Consider the following 18,295-nt stretch of genomic DNA (forward strand, 5'->3'; position numbering starts at 1 on the left):
TTAGGACTACACCATGTGCTCTGTTTGACAAGCCCCGTGATTAGTTCTCAAGCTCTGTGATTGGTTGACCTCCAACTGCATTCCATTCATTCCAATGGCTGGCGTCTATGTCACGTGGTCTTCAAATTTCTCTCTGCAGAAAAAAAAAACATGGCCGAACTTCGTTTTATTCTCGGTGGAAAATGCCTATTTTAAAGTTAGTTTGGCCATTAAAATGCATTTTGATGTCATTTGATGCGAGAAATATGAGTTGTTATTTCAGATTATGTGTGCAGTGGATGTACATGATCTTTAGTTTGCTAGTTATTACGAAGATTACTTCAGGAAATTGCGTCCATAGAACGTTTTCATTGTTACCAAGGTGGTTGCTAGGGACGCTGCTATCGATATTATTTCTGTTATGTTGTGTAACTGTTTAAGGGTGTTATCTTTATTGCTCCCTTCCCCATCAATATATAGTGTTGGTCCACAGCGCAAACGTATTAGTTTAACAAAATCCGCATCTAAAGATACGTTATTTTCCCCTGTGCAATTCCAGTCTCACATCAGATCGTCATTAACAAATACCGGAAACAGACCGAAAACATTTAAAAAAAAAAATAATAATACTTTATTCCGAGTGTGCTTGCTTTTCTCTTTGAAAGTCATCACATAACGGCATTGTAATACACGGTTCGGCTGCATTAAATATTACATATCTGCCGTAGTTCTCTATTGATAGAGCCCTGATGAGAAGACTTCTCGACAAACATGAGGAAATGCTGCCAACACTGAAAACGTGACGTGGATCATAAATACATCAGCAATTAAACAACATCTTACATTTCTTTTCACACAATACGTCTCTTTACAGTATCAACACTAATTCGGGAGACTTTTATATTTGATCCAATTGGTAGATAGGCTGTATTTACACCATAAAGGTGCACAGCTGATAGAAAGGGACACCTGGTGGTTAAAGCATGTTATTGAATTTCATTATTTTTATTTTTAGATATTAATAGATCCCCATAAAGTATATTCATTACTCGTTATTCTCTACTAATAGTTAATGAAAGACTGTATATAATGACTATTTTGCACATCCCTTTCAAGTTTTCAAGATTTTCTAAGGTTTATTGACATATCATATTCACAAACTGTGTAGTTATGCAATGAATGAAAAACTTGGGTCGCAGGTTCCTCAATAGTGCATTACAAGACATCTATCAATATTTGTGCATACCTCCAGCAATGTTAACTATGTTGAAGCACTTATTTTAACTGATATTATACATATGTATTATACTCTTATAGGATGTAGATATTTCATCTCCGGCCTTGTCAGGTATTGAACAATCAATAAATAAAGAACACAGAATTTGTGTGATTATACTAAATGATTTACAAATAAACACCAAATAAACATACTGCAACTGTTACATATGCTGATGTAACGCAAATGTTTCCAGCTTGGGATCAATAAAGTATATCTTATCTTAAGATGATCGATGGCTACTGCCATATTTGCACAATTTGCCTCTGAATCTTAAGTGCATGTTTTAGGCTTATCAATTAATGTAATGTAATGTTATCAATGAACAACAGGAGGGGTCACAAACATAAGACCAGCTGTTAAATAAAGCTCTTCTGACCTTAGCTGGCATGTGGGTATATATTAATGCTGCCCATTATGGGCACAAGCAATTTTCACCCATTTATTAATTATATGTTTTAAATTTGAGTGTTTCCTATCCCCTAAACCTCCAGGGATGTACACAGTATACTGGCAACTTCTTATTATGGGAAATACGAAAAGACGTGCCATAGATAGAGAACATGTTGCGAAACACAATATTGATAGCAGCGTCCCTAGCAACAAGTAACAAGTAGTTAAAAATAATAAAAGACATTAAGAAAAAGGCATTTGAAACATTCATTAAAAAGCAACACAATCTACCTGCATTGCATTACTCTAAACGTGTAATAACGTGATTTAACCAGTAGGTGGTTTGGGTTAAAAAGCTGTCAAGTTTACAGTGTTAACAAAATAAAATATACTGCTGTTTCTGGTTTAGTTTACGACGGATATATTTAGTTATTGTTTTGATATTTGTAACATAAAAGCGATGGAAAAAACCCACAGCAACACAGAAAAGATGGTCTTAACATGACCCAGCAGTCTAGTAGTTAATAAAAAACAATAATATATAAAAACAAAATATTACTACTAACTTTATTGTGAAATTCAAACTGAACGGTAAAAGAATAGTTTCCGGTCTATTCTGAGCCCGATCTCTGTAGATAAATAAAAATGAAGAACTACAACAGATGTGTAATACATTTAATGCAGTCGAACCATTTATTACAATGCATTCATGTGATGACTTTCAAAGAGTAAAGCAAGCACTGCTGAATAAAGTATGATTTGACCTTTTACGAAACGTTTTTTTTCATATGGAATGCAGTTGGAGGTCAACCAATCACAGAGCTTGAGAACTAATCACGGGGTTTGTCAAACAGAGCACAAGATGTAGTCCTAAACGATAGCTGGGGATTCTGGGTAGTGTAGTGTCTTCTGCCATCCTTTACTCCGAAAAAATATTTGTTTCTCCGAATCGAAGGGCAAAAATACAAAAGCATTGCACACAATTTAAACCAATCAATGTTGTGTAATTAACAAGGATAATCTGGTGTTTTTTAGTCGATGAGTAGTGCAGATATCACTGTAAAATCAATCGACAGTAAGGGCAATACTTACTTCCGGGTGTACAATTCTCCGTTATCCAATGGGAATGGACGCTAACATTGGCTTTTAAGGGCAGCTGACACAAGGGAATGCCGTGCTTCCATGAGCGTCAAATCCCGCCGCAGATGGGAATACATTGCAATCAGTTGAAAGCTATTTGCGTCCCTTTATGAAGCTGAAGGAGCCTAGGAGCGTCACAACTGCACGCCACGGGACCCTGACCAAACGTCGCTCCTGGACGATTATGGAGTGAGAGTGTGTTGTTCACACCTGCTGCAGGATTGAGTATGTGTACTGATTAAATTCTCTTTGCTTGTTGCATGGAGTAGGGCCCTAGCCACTTAGTCATCAAATCTAGCTCTTCTCTGGCTGTGAGATTCAAGTCCTTATATTAGTGGCAATTATAAAGGAGGCTTTCCACGACCAGTAGTTTTCAGGCTTGTCATCGAATTGAAAAAGACCTGCACTCACCATTTATTTTCTGATGAGGTATCTTGCAAAGTCTTGTGCACTTTGTGACTCATACTGTTGATCAGCGTGCTTCGGAGTACTGTAAGTAAGTATTTGATGTCGGTTCATTTTTTATGTCTTTGTAGACTGACTTAGCCTGAGGTGGTTCAAACGTCTTTATTTTTCTTTCCTGTGCCTCCACTGCTACCTATGTATGATGCATTCTGGAACAGGTGCACTGAGACTGCGCTTGAACATACTCAGAAGCAGTGGCGAACCGTCAGGGCCTTCAAGGTATTCAGAGAATACACTGGAACACTCAGATAAAACAAACAAAAAATCGATTTAATTATATAAATAAAATGTATATAAAATGAATAAATGAGAATCATATCTGTGTTACTTTGATTTGTTTGTCCTTCTCGGACCATGCTCTATGCATTTCAGTGGTTTTGTGTTAGAAAAGAAAGCAACCAATCAGATCTTGTTCTGGTTCTCTGGGTAGAATATCCTTCAACCAAGGTATTCTACATCCTTGATAGAATGCCTTGGCCGCTGGACTGAATGAAAGCGTACGTTTGGACTGACAGTTTGATCAACCAATCATATATTGATTTGTAGCCAATGGGCGTATTATTTCAGAGTTTCCCTCGGTTCCAGGGTACTAGAAAGCCCGGTAGTTAACTGGCTCGAGACAGAGGATCTAGATCAGGGGTGCCCAAACTTTTTTGAACCGAGAGCTACTTTTAAAGTTGCCAGTCTGCCGAGATCTACCAGTCCAAATAGAGAGGCGTAGCCATTACTGACAGCCTACTACCAGGTAAATACACCTTTCTACTTGTATAAAACTGACCTTTGTACGATGAATACTTCATAAAATACTGCAGATCCTTTATCTTACCTCTTTCTAATCTACACGTATTTAACTGAAGTTACACAACAGTGTTGTTGATAAATAGTTGGAGGTTATTCACACGTCACATACTGCAGTGGGTAATGTTTTCAAGAAACATTGAACAGTGATGCCACATATGACACAGGAAAAAAAGAAAATACTCTGAACCCTTTCTTTGCCATTATATAAAAATAGTGTTGCTACAAAAGTATAAATGAGGCTTACTAATAAGACAACTCAGATCTGAAGCTACACAGGAATCTGCTGCCAAAGTGCATTAAAAACAAAATTAATAGAATCAAACCCTTTTTTTGTTGCATTTTTGTATAATATTAAAATAAATGACTTTTTAAAATAGGATGCAAGCAACACTAGCTTCTTAACCTGAATTGATAATAGGCTATAATCAATTTAAACAGAACAGATCTTAATGTTTGCATTGTTATACAATTTTGTACAATAATTATAATGAATAAGTTCAAACAAACTAAAACTTACAACTGATTAATAACGGTATCTAACTTGAGTTTTGTCAGTTTTGGTGTGTCTACAGAAGCTCCAGTTGTGACACGGTTCGCCACTGCTCAGAAGTGCGTTGGACTGCACTGAAGCGCTCACCTTCAACAATGGGTTCTCGACTTAGCTCCAGCTTCACGCTTTCAGCATCTGCTTCTTCATAAGCTATAGCTTCAGCTGCAGCTGCAGCTCTTTGGCACTGGAGCAGATGTAGATTGGCGTCAAAGTCGGCTTTTTGCTTTAGCAATTGTTGCTGATGATCTCTGAGACGATCTAGAGGCTGCTCTGGATGAATATGACTTAGCATCAGAGGCTTGAGGATGTTCTTGCCACTTGGCTGTTTGATCCACAGTCTCTGCTTGCTGTTCTCCACTTGCTTCTTTGTGCGTAGTGGTTTCTTCATTATTATAGTTTTTCCCTGAGCGTAGACTCATGTTGGCTGTGTAGTGTACTATTACTTGAACCCGCCGTGCTCTTGTCTTTTTACTGTTCTGCCCTTACAGTGCGTATCCCTATGCGTAGCTAGACAGTTAGCTAACATTTAAAAGTCCTCCAATAAAGATGGAATTTTTGCTTTCTTGACTTTACTGTTCTTCTTTTACTTTGTAAAACTGTAACCATACATATACAAACTAATGCTGTCAAAATTATCGCGTTAACGGCAGTAATGTTTTGAATTAATTGCGTTAAAATATTTAACGCATTTAACGCATGTGCAGAATGGCCCGCCCCATACATCCCACCAGTGGTAGCGCTGGGGTAGGCTACAGCCATACCAAGAAATGGCTTAGCCCCACCATGAAAAATGATGTTAAAGTAAGCAAAATAAAGTCCGCCAACTCGCGCCGAGTAAATTGCACAGACAGCAGTTAGTAAGATTGATTTCAGTAGCCACTTGTCTGGAAATACTGAAGACTAGAAACGGTTTTGAAAACAGCGTGAGTTAGTAAAAACCCTCAGCTGAAAAACATTTAAATAGCGCATTTAAAATCAGAATAACTCAGTGTGCATCCAGACCCGGTGAGGACACTATCGATACTGACTCAGCAATCACTGTAAGTTATATTCTTGTTTAAATAGACTTCTCTGTTTCATTTATTCTACTCTGTATAATTGCTCTGTAGTTATTGTAGCTAAAACGGCAATTTCTGAGAGATTTTAAATCTCGGATCTGCTCAACTCAACCTGTAACACAGGTCTAGGTCAGGTGGGTCGCGCGCCTTCACCCTGCATTACAATAAGCAGGAACACTCTGCTGTCGCCCATCAGCTGAAAATAGTTAACTAATTAGAGGGGCGTGCCCCCACAGCTGTGAGAACTCAGCAATCAGGTGTCCATCTTAGGTGGCTCTTTCCTGGAGCGTCAGCTTCAGCCAGACGAAGACTGACAAAGACATTGGAGTCCTGTTGGAGTCACGAGGGAGGCAAAGAGGAGGCAAATCCTACTTTGATTGAGCTACGTATCGCTGGAGTTTTCTTTTGTTTTATTCAATTCTCTTGGGTTCTCTAGCCCCTCATGCTATAATCATGTGTATTTTCTCCATTCCTGTTCATGTGTCCTCTCGCAATTATCACTGGCCCCGTGTATCTCCTAATCGATATAACCGGCCTGCTCTCGTCTATCCCACATGCTCCACTGAGATCCAACATCTAGTTTCAGGGGGCCTGTGGAACTGCCAGTCAGCTGTCCCTAAGGCTGACTTCATCTCTGGCTACGCTTCCCTGCAGTCTCTGGATTTCCTTGCTCTCACGGAGACCTGAATTACTCCATTCAACACATCCACCCCAGCAGCTCTCTCCACAGCATATTCCTTCTCCCATACACCCAGACCCTCTGGCAGAGGAGGTGGCACTGGTCTCCTGCTCTCTCCCAAATGGAGCTTTTCCCTCTTCAAGCTACCTAACTTCACTCCTTCCTCCTTTGAGTTCCATGCCGTCACAGTAACCCATCCTATACAATTAACCATTGTTGTTCTCTACCGTCCACCAGGCGCCTTGGGGGACTTCTTGGAGGAGTTAGATAATCTCCTCTCACACATCCCTGAAACTGGCCCTCCCGCTGTACTTCTCGGAGACTTCAACCTCCAGACAGGGAAGATAGACGAACTAACATCTCTTTTAACCACCTTTGCTTTCTCACTGTCTCCATCCCCACCAACTCATAACGCTGGCAATGTCCTTGATCTCATATTCTCAAGGAACTGCACTACTTCTAACCTCTCTGTAAACCCGCTTCACACATCCGATCACTTCTTCATTTCATTCTCTCTACCCCTTTCACACATCCGATCACTTCTTCATTTCATTCTCTCTACCCCTTTCCAAACATAACAAACTAATCTCTTCTCATTCTGCACCTGTCCACCGTAACCTCTGTTCCCTCTCCCCCTCTACCTTTGCCTCATCGGTGCTCTCAGCCCTCCCTTCCTCTGATTCGTTCCAACTCCTGCCTCCAAACTCTGCTGCAGAAACTCTCCTCTCGACTCTCTCATCCTCTCTGGACTCTCTCTGTCCTCTCACATCTCGGCCGGCTCCTCAGTCCCCTCCTGCTCCCTGGCTAAATGACGCACTGCGTGCTAATAGAACCATCCTTCGGGCAGCAGAGCGGAAATGGTGGAAATCCAAACACCATGACGACCTCCTAACCTATCAGGCTCTCCTCTCCTCTTTCTCTGCTTCCATCTCTCAGGCAAAAAGCACTTTCTTTCAAGATAAGATCCAATCTTCCTATTCCAATCCCCAAAAACTATTTTCTATTTTCTCCACCCTCTTGGACCCCCCCAAAGCCCCTCCCCCCTCCTCCCCTCTGTCAAGCGACTTTGTTAACCACTTTGAAAAAAAGGTTGATGATATTCGCTCTTCTTTTTCTGACTCACCTTTACTCACCGCTGGGTCACCAGACCCTCCCTTCACCCACACACTAACCTCCTTCTCCCCTCTCTCTCCAAGTGAGGTTCTTACCCTCGTTACCTCTGCCCGTCCTACCACCTGTCCTCTGGACCCTATCCCTTCAAACCTCCTTCAGACTATTGCTCCTGATATTCTACCGTTTCTCACCCATTTCATCAACACTTCTCTAACTTCTGGTCACTTTCCAAACAGTCTCAAGGAGGCAAGAGTAAACCCTCTCCTGAAGAAACCCACTCTCAACCCGTCTGATGTTATAAACTACAGGCCTGTCTCTCTCCTCCCGTTCCTATCTAAAACACTTGAACGCGCTGTCTTTAAACAACTCTCCATCAGAACAACCTTCTGGATCCGCACCAGTCTGGTTTCAAGGCAGGTCACTCAACAGAAACTGCTCTCCTTGCTGTCTCTGAGGAACTGCACACTGCTAAAGCAGCCTCCCTCTCCTCTGTCATCATCCTTCTGGACCTGTCTGCTGCATTCAACACGGTGAACCATCAGATCCTCCTTCGCACTCTCCAAGAACTTGGAGTTTCAGGCTCTGCACTTTCCCTCCTCACCTCATACCTCAAAGACCGCACCTTCAGGGTAACTTGGAGAGGGTCCGAGTCCGACCCTTGTCAATTAACTACAGGGGTCCCTCAGGGCTCTGTTCTTGGTCCCCTCCTCTTCTCCTTGTACACAAACTCGCTCGGGTCTGTCATTAGCCCGCATGGTTTTTCATACCACTGCTACGCTGACGACACCCAATTCATTCTGTCCTTTCCCCGCTCAGAGACCCAGGTCGTCGCACGCATCTCTGCTTTCCTAGCAGACATCTCTCAGTGGATGTCTGCTCATCACCTCAAGCTCAACCTTGACAAGACTGAACTGCTTTTCCTTCCGGGAAAAGATTGTCCCACTCTTGATCTAACAATCAACATCGGCACCTCTGTTTTTTCCCGACTCAGACTGCAAGGAATCTGGGTGTGGTCCTATATAACAAACTGTCCTTCACTGCAAACATCGCTGCTACAACCCGCTGCTGCAGATACACGCTTTACAACATCAGGAGGATACGTCCCCAGCTGACCCAGACATCAGCGCAGGTTCTGGTCCAGGCCCTCGTCATCTCACGCCAAGACTACTGCAACTCCCTCCTGGCTGGTCTACCTGCATGTGCCATCTGACCTCTGCAGCTCATCCAGAATGCAGCGGCTCGTCTGGTCTTCAACCTTCCTAAATTCTCCCACACCACGCCGCTCCTCCGCTCCCTTCACTGGCTTCTAGTAACTCCTAGAATCCACTTCAAGACACTGGTACTTGCGTACCATGCTGCGAATGGATCTGGCCCTTCCTACATCCAGGACATGGTTAAACCGTACACCCCAGCACGTGCACTCCGCTCTGCATCGGCCAAACAGCTCGCTGCACCCGCACAGCGAGGGGGACCCAAGTTCCCATCAGCAGAAACACGTGGGTTTGCTATCCTGGCTCCAAAATGGTGGAATGAGCTCCCCATTGAAATCAGGACAGCAGAAAGCTTACACATCTTCCGGCGCAAACTGAAAACTCATCTCTTTAGACTCCACTTTGAGCGATTGAATTACTAACAAAGCACTTATATACTAATAAAGGGCTGACTTTCTAAAGCCAGTTGAGTAGCACTTGAAATGTTTGGCTCTATGAAACCTGATGTACTTATATGATTCTGTTTTCTTCAAGGTTGTATCTTCCTGGTCGAATGCACTTATTGTAAGTCGCTTTGGATAAAAGCGTCAGCTAAATGCAATGTAATGTAATGTAATGAAAACTTTTGACATGTAGTGATCGTCTTCTCAATAGAACATCTTTGATAATGCCTTCTGGCCAATCAGAATCAAGATAACGGCATGGTGTTGTTGCAGGAAGTCCTGACGGAGAATACTTTTGCTGTAGTACATCTCTATACATCGATACAACATTACGAGTTGATAGAAATCAACACGTAATGAAATAAGACCACGGTTTGATAATTGATAGGTGTGTGGGCTGTCTTTCATTTTGACACACAGAACAATGTTATAATAAACATACATACTGTATGTTAAATGGATATATCTGCCTTCTTTCATTTATCTTTCCATTCCCACAACAATATACATAAAGAAATGGCATATTTTGGACATAGTTCGAATGGTGATCAATCATGATTAATTAATTTTTAAGCTGTGATTAATCTGATTACAATTTGTAATCGTTTGGCAGCCCTAATAAAAACACATAAGTATTCAGGCTTTACATAACATATAAGTAGCACTGTACAAACGACACACATACTACTATTAAAGGAATTGGCTATCATTAGCATCACTATTAGCTTGAAATAGCACAGATCACCATTAGCTAGCACACATTAAACTAGCTTCAGACCAAAAGTTACAAACTTCAAACATTCTGCACATAACACATCCAAATCGCACATAAATAACTCACAGACAAATAGTTTCCAAGGCTCAAGCATCACACACACACGAACACAGTTTACATGACGTATCTGCTCCACGTGTTGATCTCCGTGCTCCGTTTACAAAGATCCTTGCAAAGCAGAGAGCGCTCACTCTGACACGCCCACAGCAAACCAACAAAACCAAGGAGCCCTCACTCTGAGCCAAAAAACATGTCCCAACTCTATAAACATAGAAATAGGCAGCACAAGTATTAAAAGTAAGCATAGGACACCAAACCAACTGAGACCTGTCTGTCAACTGCATCCACACACACACACACACACACGCACACACGCACGCACGCACGCACACGCACGCACCTACACACTTTACCACACGCGCACCTACAGCTCCTAAATCATATAATATATATCAGGATACAGCTGTTGTGTATTTTATTATGTGAAGCACTAAATGATTTTAGAAAAATATAGACTCTTTGTTTGTAGATATCTACTCAACTAAAGCATACAAATAGAGTAATGTAGGCCTGTCATACTGAGTGATATATATTATAGAATATAATTCCTTTATTGTCATCGCACCAGGTACAACAACATTTAAAAAAGTGATACTCGCAGTGCATTTCCACATAAAACGAATAAATATATATCTATATAAATATATAAACACATCCATATCAACATGCATACATGCCCGCACATAATTTAAATACAGTTTACAATATAAAAAACACAGGGATGATATTTTGCATCTCCGATGTTGATCAGTTAATACATTTATAAAACTATTAAAAAGTAGTGCAGTTGCAAGTTGTAACTGTGTGTGTGCTAGTTCAGCGTTTGACGGTGTTCAGTTCTCGTATGGCTCTGGGGTAGAAACTGTTTTTCAGCCGGTTTGTCCTTGATTTAACCTCACAAATTTAACCTCACAAATCGGTGGTTTGTGACTATATGTAACTATGGTCATGTTAATAAAGCTATTGAATTATCCCGGTCCCGGACAATTGTTATTTTGTTCTTACTTGGAACTAAGTTTTGCTTCCCAACCCTGCCAATGTGCTACACAAATGGGAACCGGATGTTGGTACCCAACCCTAGTGTTAACTTTATATGTATTTATGCTTTTTAGACTTAATTTCTCTTTTTCTCTGTCCGTCTGTTCTAGAAACTGAAAGGAAGAGAGAGACGTCACAGCTGTCAGAAATGTGACAAATCCTTTACAACATCTGGAACTTTAAAGAGCCACCTGCGTATTCATACAGGAGGAAAACCATACAGCTGTGAAGAGTGTGGAAAAACTTTCAGTACATCAGGTAGTCTCAAAAAACATCAATTTATTCACACAGGAGAAAAACCATACAGCTGTGAAGAGTGTGCGACAAGTTTCACTACATTACATCAACTCAAAACACATCAACATATTCACACAGGAGAAAAACCCTACAGCTGTGAAGAGTGTGGGAAAAAGTTCACTCAATCAGGTGCTCTCAAATCACATATACGTATACACACGGGAGAAAAACCGTACAGCTGTGAAGAGTGTGGGACAACTTTCACTAGATCACATCAACTCAAAACACATCAACGTATTCACACAGGAGAAAAACCGTACAACTGTGAAGAGTGTGGGAAAACGTTCACTCAATCAGGTGCTCTCAAATCACATCTTCGTATACACACGGGAGAGAAACCGTACGGGTGTGAAGAGTGTGGGACTAGTTTCACTAGATCACATCATCTCAAAACACATCAACGTATTCACACGGGAGAACAACCGTACAGCTGTGAAGAGTGTGGGAATACGTTCACTACATCGACTGCTCTCAAATACCATCACCTTGTTCACACAGGAGAGAAACCGTACTGGTGTGAAGAGTGTGGGAAAACATTCACTCAATCAAGTGCTCTCAAAACACATGAACGTTGTCACACGGGAGAAAAACCGTACAGCTGTGAAGAGTGTGGGAAAACATTCACCACATCAAGTAGTCTCAAAACACATCACCGTATTCACACAGGAGAGAAACCGTACTGGTGTGAAGAGTGTGGGAAAACATTCACCACATCAAGTAATCTCAAAACACATCATCGTATCCACACTGGAGAAAGAACGTATTGGTGTGAAGAGTGTGGGACTACGTTCTCTGAATCAGGTAATCTCCAATGTGTTCACACAGGAGAGAAACCATAGTGGTTTCAAGAGTGTGGGAAAACATTTTTTCAAAGTATTCACCTCCACAAGCAAATCCACACTGCATTAACAACTATGAGACCCAAGCTAGCTGTTTCATCCTCCTGAAGTCCTGAGAGCTGTATAGTTATATTTTAAGAGTCTTTCTCAATTGAAGTCTGACTAACAGACTTCAATTCCCTGAGTCAGTCTTGTTTTATGTCCCTGGACAAGCCCCGAGGTCCTCCTCAGCTTTTTAAATATCCCTAAAGTCCCCCAAAATAAAATGGTTGAGGCCGTTTTTATCCACTAAGCTCCCAAACTGTGTAACACAAGGAAATATCAGAGAGGCTCAGTGGACATTTTTAAACGCCAGCTAAAGACACATCTTTTTAGATTAGCTTTTTATTAGCAACCCCCCACTTTAAATGGTCTTCTAGTCTTTATTATTTACCTACTTTTATATTGTTTTATTTGTAATATAGGAGGGGTTTTATCTTATATTAATTTTTTATTTAGTTTCAATTAAATTAAATTCAATCTGAGGGGATTTTCTTGTTGTTTATTGAACTATGAAGAAATGTTTTACTATGCTGTGTTTCAACCATAGTTTTCTTATAGCCTTGTTATTCAATATACTAAATATTATATCTCCAGGGTTAAACTGCTAGCCTCGTTAAGCTGCATTGAAGGAATTTAGTTTAACTGTTCATTAATCTGCCGACTAGTTTCTCAAATAATTTGTTTGGTTAATAAAATGTTGTGACTTTAAACTTCTGTTGGGATGTTTCTGATAGTTCCTGTTGAGTGAGCAGTCTGTTCTGGGTTGCAGTTGAATTGTCCTAAAATCAGCTCCTATCGTCTTTTCCTATCCACTATTCCTTGACCTCTGTGTGAAACGTCACTGGGTTAAGGAATAGTGGATAGGAGAATTCTAAAGGACATGGAAGACTGCAGTGCTTTGAGAATCCGACTGCACTTTCAATATCCGACGTATTTATGATGCGCTACTGGACGTCATAAATGTGCGTCTGCTGTGGGTAAACTACAGATCTCTATACAGCGGACTACATGGATGTATGATAAGAACGACGGGCTACAGTATACTCATCTGGAGACTCTGCACCGTGCTCTTATGGTGTTGTTTTATGCTATATAAACGTGGACAACAGAGAAACATATTCTTCATGAACAAGATTGGAATTGAAATAAAAAACTATTCCTTAACCCAGTGACTCGGTCTCCTACACGGACCCTCAGTATTGCGAGGGACGGACCCTCACTGTTGCGGTAACGGCCCATCCACACTACAGCTTCGACAGCTTCAAAAACGGTTTCCAACGCGTCTGCCCATTCACTTTGAATGGGGTCACGTTGCCTCGCTTTTCGTCGAACTGAATTGTGGGTAGCAGAGCGGAGCTTTCCTGGCATTTCAGGCTGCAAAAGTTGAACAATGTTCAACTTCTGAAGCCGGAGACGCCGGAGTAGCCAGCGTCTGCCAATCAAATCCCGTTTATGCTAATCTGACAGTTCAAGCGCTAGCCAATCAAACCGCATGCAAGCTGGGAGAGCCAGACCGCAGTTCATTTCCTCATATTCCAAGCGAGAAATTACAGTAGCAAATCACCCAGTTCTTTACGACCAGAACTATTTACTGGGATACAAACCGGAGGAACCAGGCATGGAGGGAGGTGGCAGAGACAGTGGGTGAAACTGGTAGGTTTTCGCCTGTTTGGGGAGTTTATATATACAGTGGGGCAAAAAAGTATTTAGTCAGCCACCAGTTGTGCAAGTTCTCCCACTTAAAAAGATGAGAGAGGCCTGTAATTTTCATCCTAGGTATACCTCAACTATGAGAGACAAAATGAGAAAAGAAAATCCAGAAAATCGCATTGTCTGATTTTTAAAGAATTTATTTGCAAATTATGGTTGAAAATAAGTATTTGGTCAATAACAAAAGTTCATCTCAATACTTTGTTACATACCCTTTGTTGGCAATGACAGAGGTCAAACGTTTTCTGTGAGTCTTCACAAGGTTTTCACACTGTTGCTGGCATTTTGGCCCATTCCTCCATGCAGACCTAGAGCAGTGATGTTTTGGGGCTGTCGCTGGGCAACACAGACTTTCAACTCCCTCCAAAGATTTTCTATGGGGTTGAGATCTGGAGACTGCCTAGGCCACTCCAGGACCTTGAAATGCTTCTTACGAGGCCACTCCTTCGTTGCCCGGGCGGTGTGTTTGGGATCATTGTCATGCTGAAAGACCCAGCCACGTTTCATCTTCAATGCCCTTGCTGATGGAAGGAGGTTGTCACTTAAAATCTCACGATACATGGCCCCATTCGTTCTTTCCTTTACACGGATCAGTCGTCCTGGTCCCTTTGCAGAAAAAAAGCCCCAAAGCATGATGTTTCCACCCCCATGTTTCACAGTAGTTATGGTGCAACTCAGCATTCTTTCTCCTCCAAACACGTCTAGTTGAGTTTTTACCAAAAGGTTCTATTTTGGTTTCATCTGACCATATGACATTCTCCCAATCCTCTTCTGGATCATCTAAATACTCTCTAGCAAACTTCAGACGGGCCTGGACATGTACTGGCTTAAGCAGGGGGACACGTCTGGCACTGCAGGATTTGAGTCCCTGGCGGCGCAGTGTGTTACTGATGGTAGCCTTTGTTACTTTGGTCCCAGCTCTCTGCAGGTCATTGACTAGGTCCCCCCGTGTGGTTCTGGGATCTTTGCTCACTGTTCTTGTGATGATTTTGACCCCACGGGGTGAGATCTTGCGTGGAGCCCCAGATCGAGCGAGATTATCATTGGTCTTGTATGTCTTCCATTTTCTAATAATTGCTCCCACAGTTGATTTCTTCACACCAAGCTGCTTACCTATTGCAGATTAAGTCTTCCCAGCCTGGTGCAGGTCTACAATTTTGTTTCTGGTGTCCTTTGACAGCTCTTTGGTCTTGGCCATAGTGGAGTTTGGAGTGTGACTGTTTGAGGTTGTGGACAGGTAGTCTTTTATACTGATAACGAGTTCAAACAGGTGCCATTAATACAGTTAACAAGTGGAGGACAGAGGAGGCTCTTAAAGAAGAAGTTACAGGTCTGTGAGAGACAGACATCTTGTTTTTTAGGTGACCAAATACTTATTTTCAACCATAATTTGCAAATAAATTCTTTAAAAATCAGACAATGTGATTTTCTGCATTTTTTCTTCTCTCATTTTGTCTCTCATAGTTGAAGTGTACCTAGGAGGAAAATTACAGGCCTCTCTCATCTTTTTAAGTGGGAGAACTTGCACAATTGGTGGCTGACTAAATACTTTTTTGCCCCACTGTATATATATATATTGCTCGCATTAAATCCCCGGGGTTTTTTGCTTTGTATGCCAGGGGCGGGACATTCATCTGATTGGTTGTTGGTCGCGGTGCTCGAATAAAATCCCCCAGCTTCAGACACGCCCAGCTCCAAGCTTTTTTTGAAGCTATAGTGTGGACGGGCCGTAAGCGTGTTGTCACTTCCGGTTGTTGTTGTCACCTCCGGGCTATCCTGTGTGTCTGTTATGCTGCTGATAGCTTATATTCAGGGTTCGAGTTATAAACTGAGCTCTATGGGGGTCTTTAAAACTAACGCATGCACGTGCAGGCGCGCACGCACACATTCACAGGCATAGATTGCGCAATAATGTATTGCGCACCTTGGAGGTGCAGACTCCAACTGATGGTATATATTGCACACCCTTACGAGTATACAATTAGTGTCTGAAGTGTTAGGGCTTCAAAGATAATTACAAATTCACAAAAATTCAGGAACTCGTGGAGCGTCACAAACAGCGCCTCCGTTTATTACGTTTTACTCTCTCCACAACTTCAGGACAGACTGCGCATGCTCAAACACATGAACTCGTACACAATCAATAACAACGTAAGAGCTATACAAATTAAAGAAAATTCAAAAATGAGCTCTCACAGATAAAACGAGAGAGAGAGAGAGACTGACTTCCCTGCTAATTACGTGGTCACCCACACACACACACACACACACACACACACACACACACACACACACACACACACACACACACACACACACACACACACACACACACACACACACCTTACCTTACCAAAGACAGCATCCTCCATAGCAGCAAGGTTAGTGCTAGCTGTCACGCTAGCAGGTGCATTTTGCAAAACTAGCCAGGCTTGTAGACCCCGTCGGCGGCAGTGGCCTTTTTTTGGGCGGCATGGTAATCGTCTGCTAGCCTACGGTACTCGTAGTTTGTATCTTGTCAATATATTTGAATGTCTGTTGATATAACGGTTCATTCTTCAGGCGCGCGTAGCACGTTCACAGCCTCATAGGCATAGATTGCGCAATATTTCATTGCGCACCTTATAGGTGAAGTGCAGGCATATTGTCATTCAAGAGAGAATACGATGCGTAGTTCTTTTGGAAAACAGTGTTTTGTTTGCCTATTTACCTCGTTAACGTAAATAATACTCATTACATTGAAAAATGCATTATTTGTGATCAAAATAAGGTTATTGGTAATGGATATTAGCGACCCCCACAGATGTTTGATTTCACTGGGTCCGTGGGAGCTCAGGCCCCTCCTTGTGGGAGCTCAGGCCCCTCCTTGTGGGAGCTCAGGCCCCTCCTTATGGGAGCTCAGCTCCCACGTAACTCGAACCCTGCTTATATTATCTTAACTTAATCGATCGTTTTAAAACTCTTGATCACGGCAGCTACCTGACGTTGTAATCACACGTTACTACAGCTTAAGCACTCACAACTCTCCTTCTCTTAGCGACTGTAACTCCACAGTTGGTTACACTTCTTTTGGGTTTGCTAACGGTAGCTACTTTAGCTTGATAGCTAGCCATGGCTCCTTCCCCACCCTCTGGTGCTATTTCCTGCTCTATCTGTCTCATGTTTGGTTACTTCCCTACCTCCTTTACTGGTACCGATAGGCCTACTTCTGTTAAATGTAGTACAGATGCTAGGTTGCCCGGCTCCACATTTTCTAAAGTAACTCAGCTACAGCAAAACCCATGTTAGTCGTTGCAGACCGGCAAGAGGTAGCTCTTACTAGCCGTACTCCGGCAACTCCCGAGCAGCCGGGAGACTGGGTGACTGTTCAGAAGGGGCATAACGCGAGACCCGCAGGTCCCCACCAACCCGCTCACTTATCTAGCAGATTTTCCCAACTCAGCGAGACACCTGCTGAGAAGCCAACTCTGGTTATTGGTAGCTCTATCCTGAGATATGTGAATTTAGAGGCCGAAGCCTCCACAGTCACATGCATTCCGGGGACCAGAGCGGGCGACGTTGAGGCGCATCTTAAACTGCTGGCTAAAAATAAACATAAATACAGTAGGATTGTTATTCACGTCGGTGGTAAAGATGTTCGTTTGCCCCAATCAGAATGCACCAAAGTTAATGTGGCATCGATGTGTAGATATGCTAAAACAATGTCGGACACCGTCATTTTCTCTGGTCCCTTCCCCAATCTGATCAATGACGACATGTATAGCCGCATGTCATCATTTCAGCACTGGTTGTCTTGTTGGTGCCCAGCAAATGATGTGGGCTTCGTAAATAATTGGACAGCATTCTGGGGAAAACCTGATCTGATTAAAGCTGCAGCCACACGAGGACGATAACGGTCGTATCTGGTACAGTTCTCTATCAGATAGACACGGAAAAGCAGATAACGATAACGGGTCCCTAGGTGGGTAGATCTGCAAACAAAACGCTCTGGGGGGGGGGCAAACGGCTCCGTGTTTACGACTATACGATCATGTCCTGATAACGATGACGCAATAGCCCCGCCTCTCCCCACCTCTCCTGCTCAGAGATCAGATGCTGGGCTCTCAGAAGAGGGGGAGGAAAAGAGAGGCTCTGTTTTTTATTATTATATTATTATATAGAGTCGTTATTCATTTGTTTTGAAACTCAATAATGGCGCGTTTCCACTGCAGCGCGGAGCTCACTTTAAGCGTGCCGAGCCGAGCGGGGCCCACTTTTTGTTGCGTTTCCACTTTGCCTAGTACCGGCTAGCGGGTCCTAATTCACAGTTTTTCTGACCCCATAAAATTGTGGTTCTAGGACCAGGAACAACCAGGCTGAGTATGCTAAACTAGAGAGAGAATCGCTGGCAAGGGGGCTACAACTACAACAAGATGAACATATTTGA

General features: G+C 42.4%; 1 protein-coding gene across 2 annotated transcripts in view; it reads left to right on the top strand.

Moving 5' to 3' along the window:
• LOC307028186 (uncharacterized protein) overlaps positions 1–12,869 on the top strand; it is a 54,936-nt gene extending 42,067 nt beyond the window's left edge. For both annotated transcript variants that reach the window (XM_079663001.1, XM_079663000.1), the window contains one exon: positions 11,092–12,869. In XM_079663001.1, coding sequence (XP_079519127.1) covers positions 11,092–12,117 — 1,026 coding nt within the window. In that variant the 3' untranslated portion in view covers positions 12,118–12,869. The remainder of the gene's footprint in view (positions 1–11,091) is intronic.
• Positions 12,870–18,295: the final 5,426 nt, after the last annotated feature.

Source organism: Notothenia rossii, assembly GCF_949606895.1.
Source record: "Notothenia rossii genome assembly, chromosome: 2".
NCBI classification, from domain to species: Eukaryota; Metazoa; Chordata; class Actinopteri; order Perciformes; family Nototheniidae; genus Notothenia; species Notothenia rossii.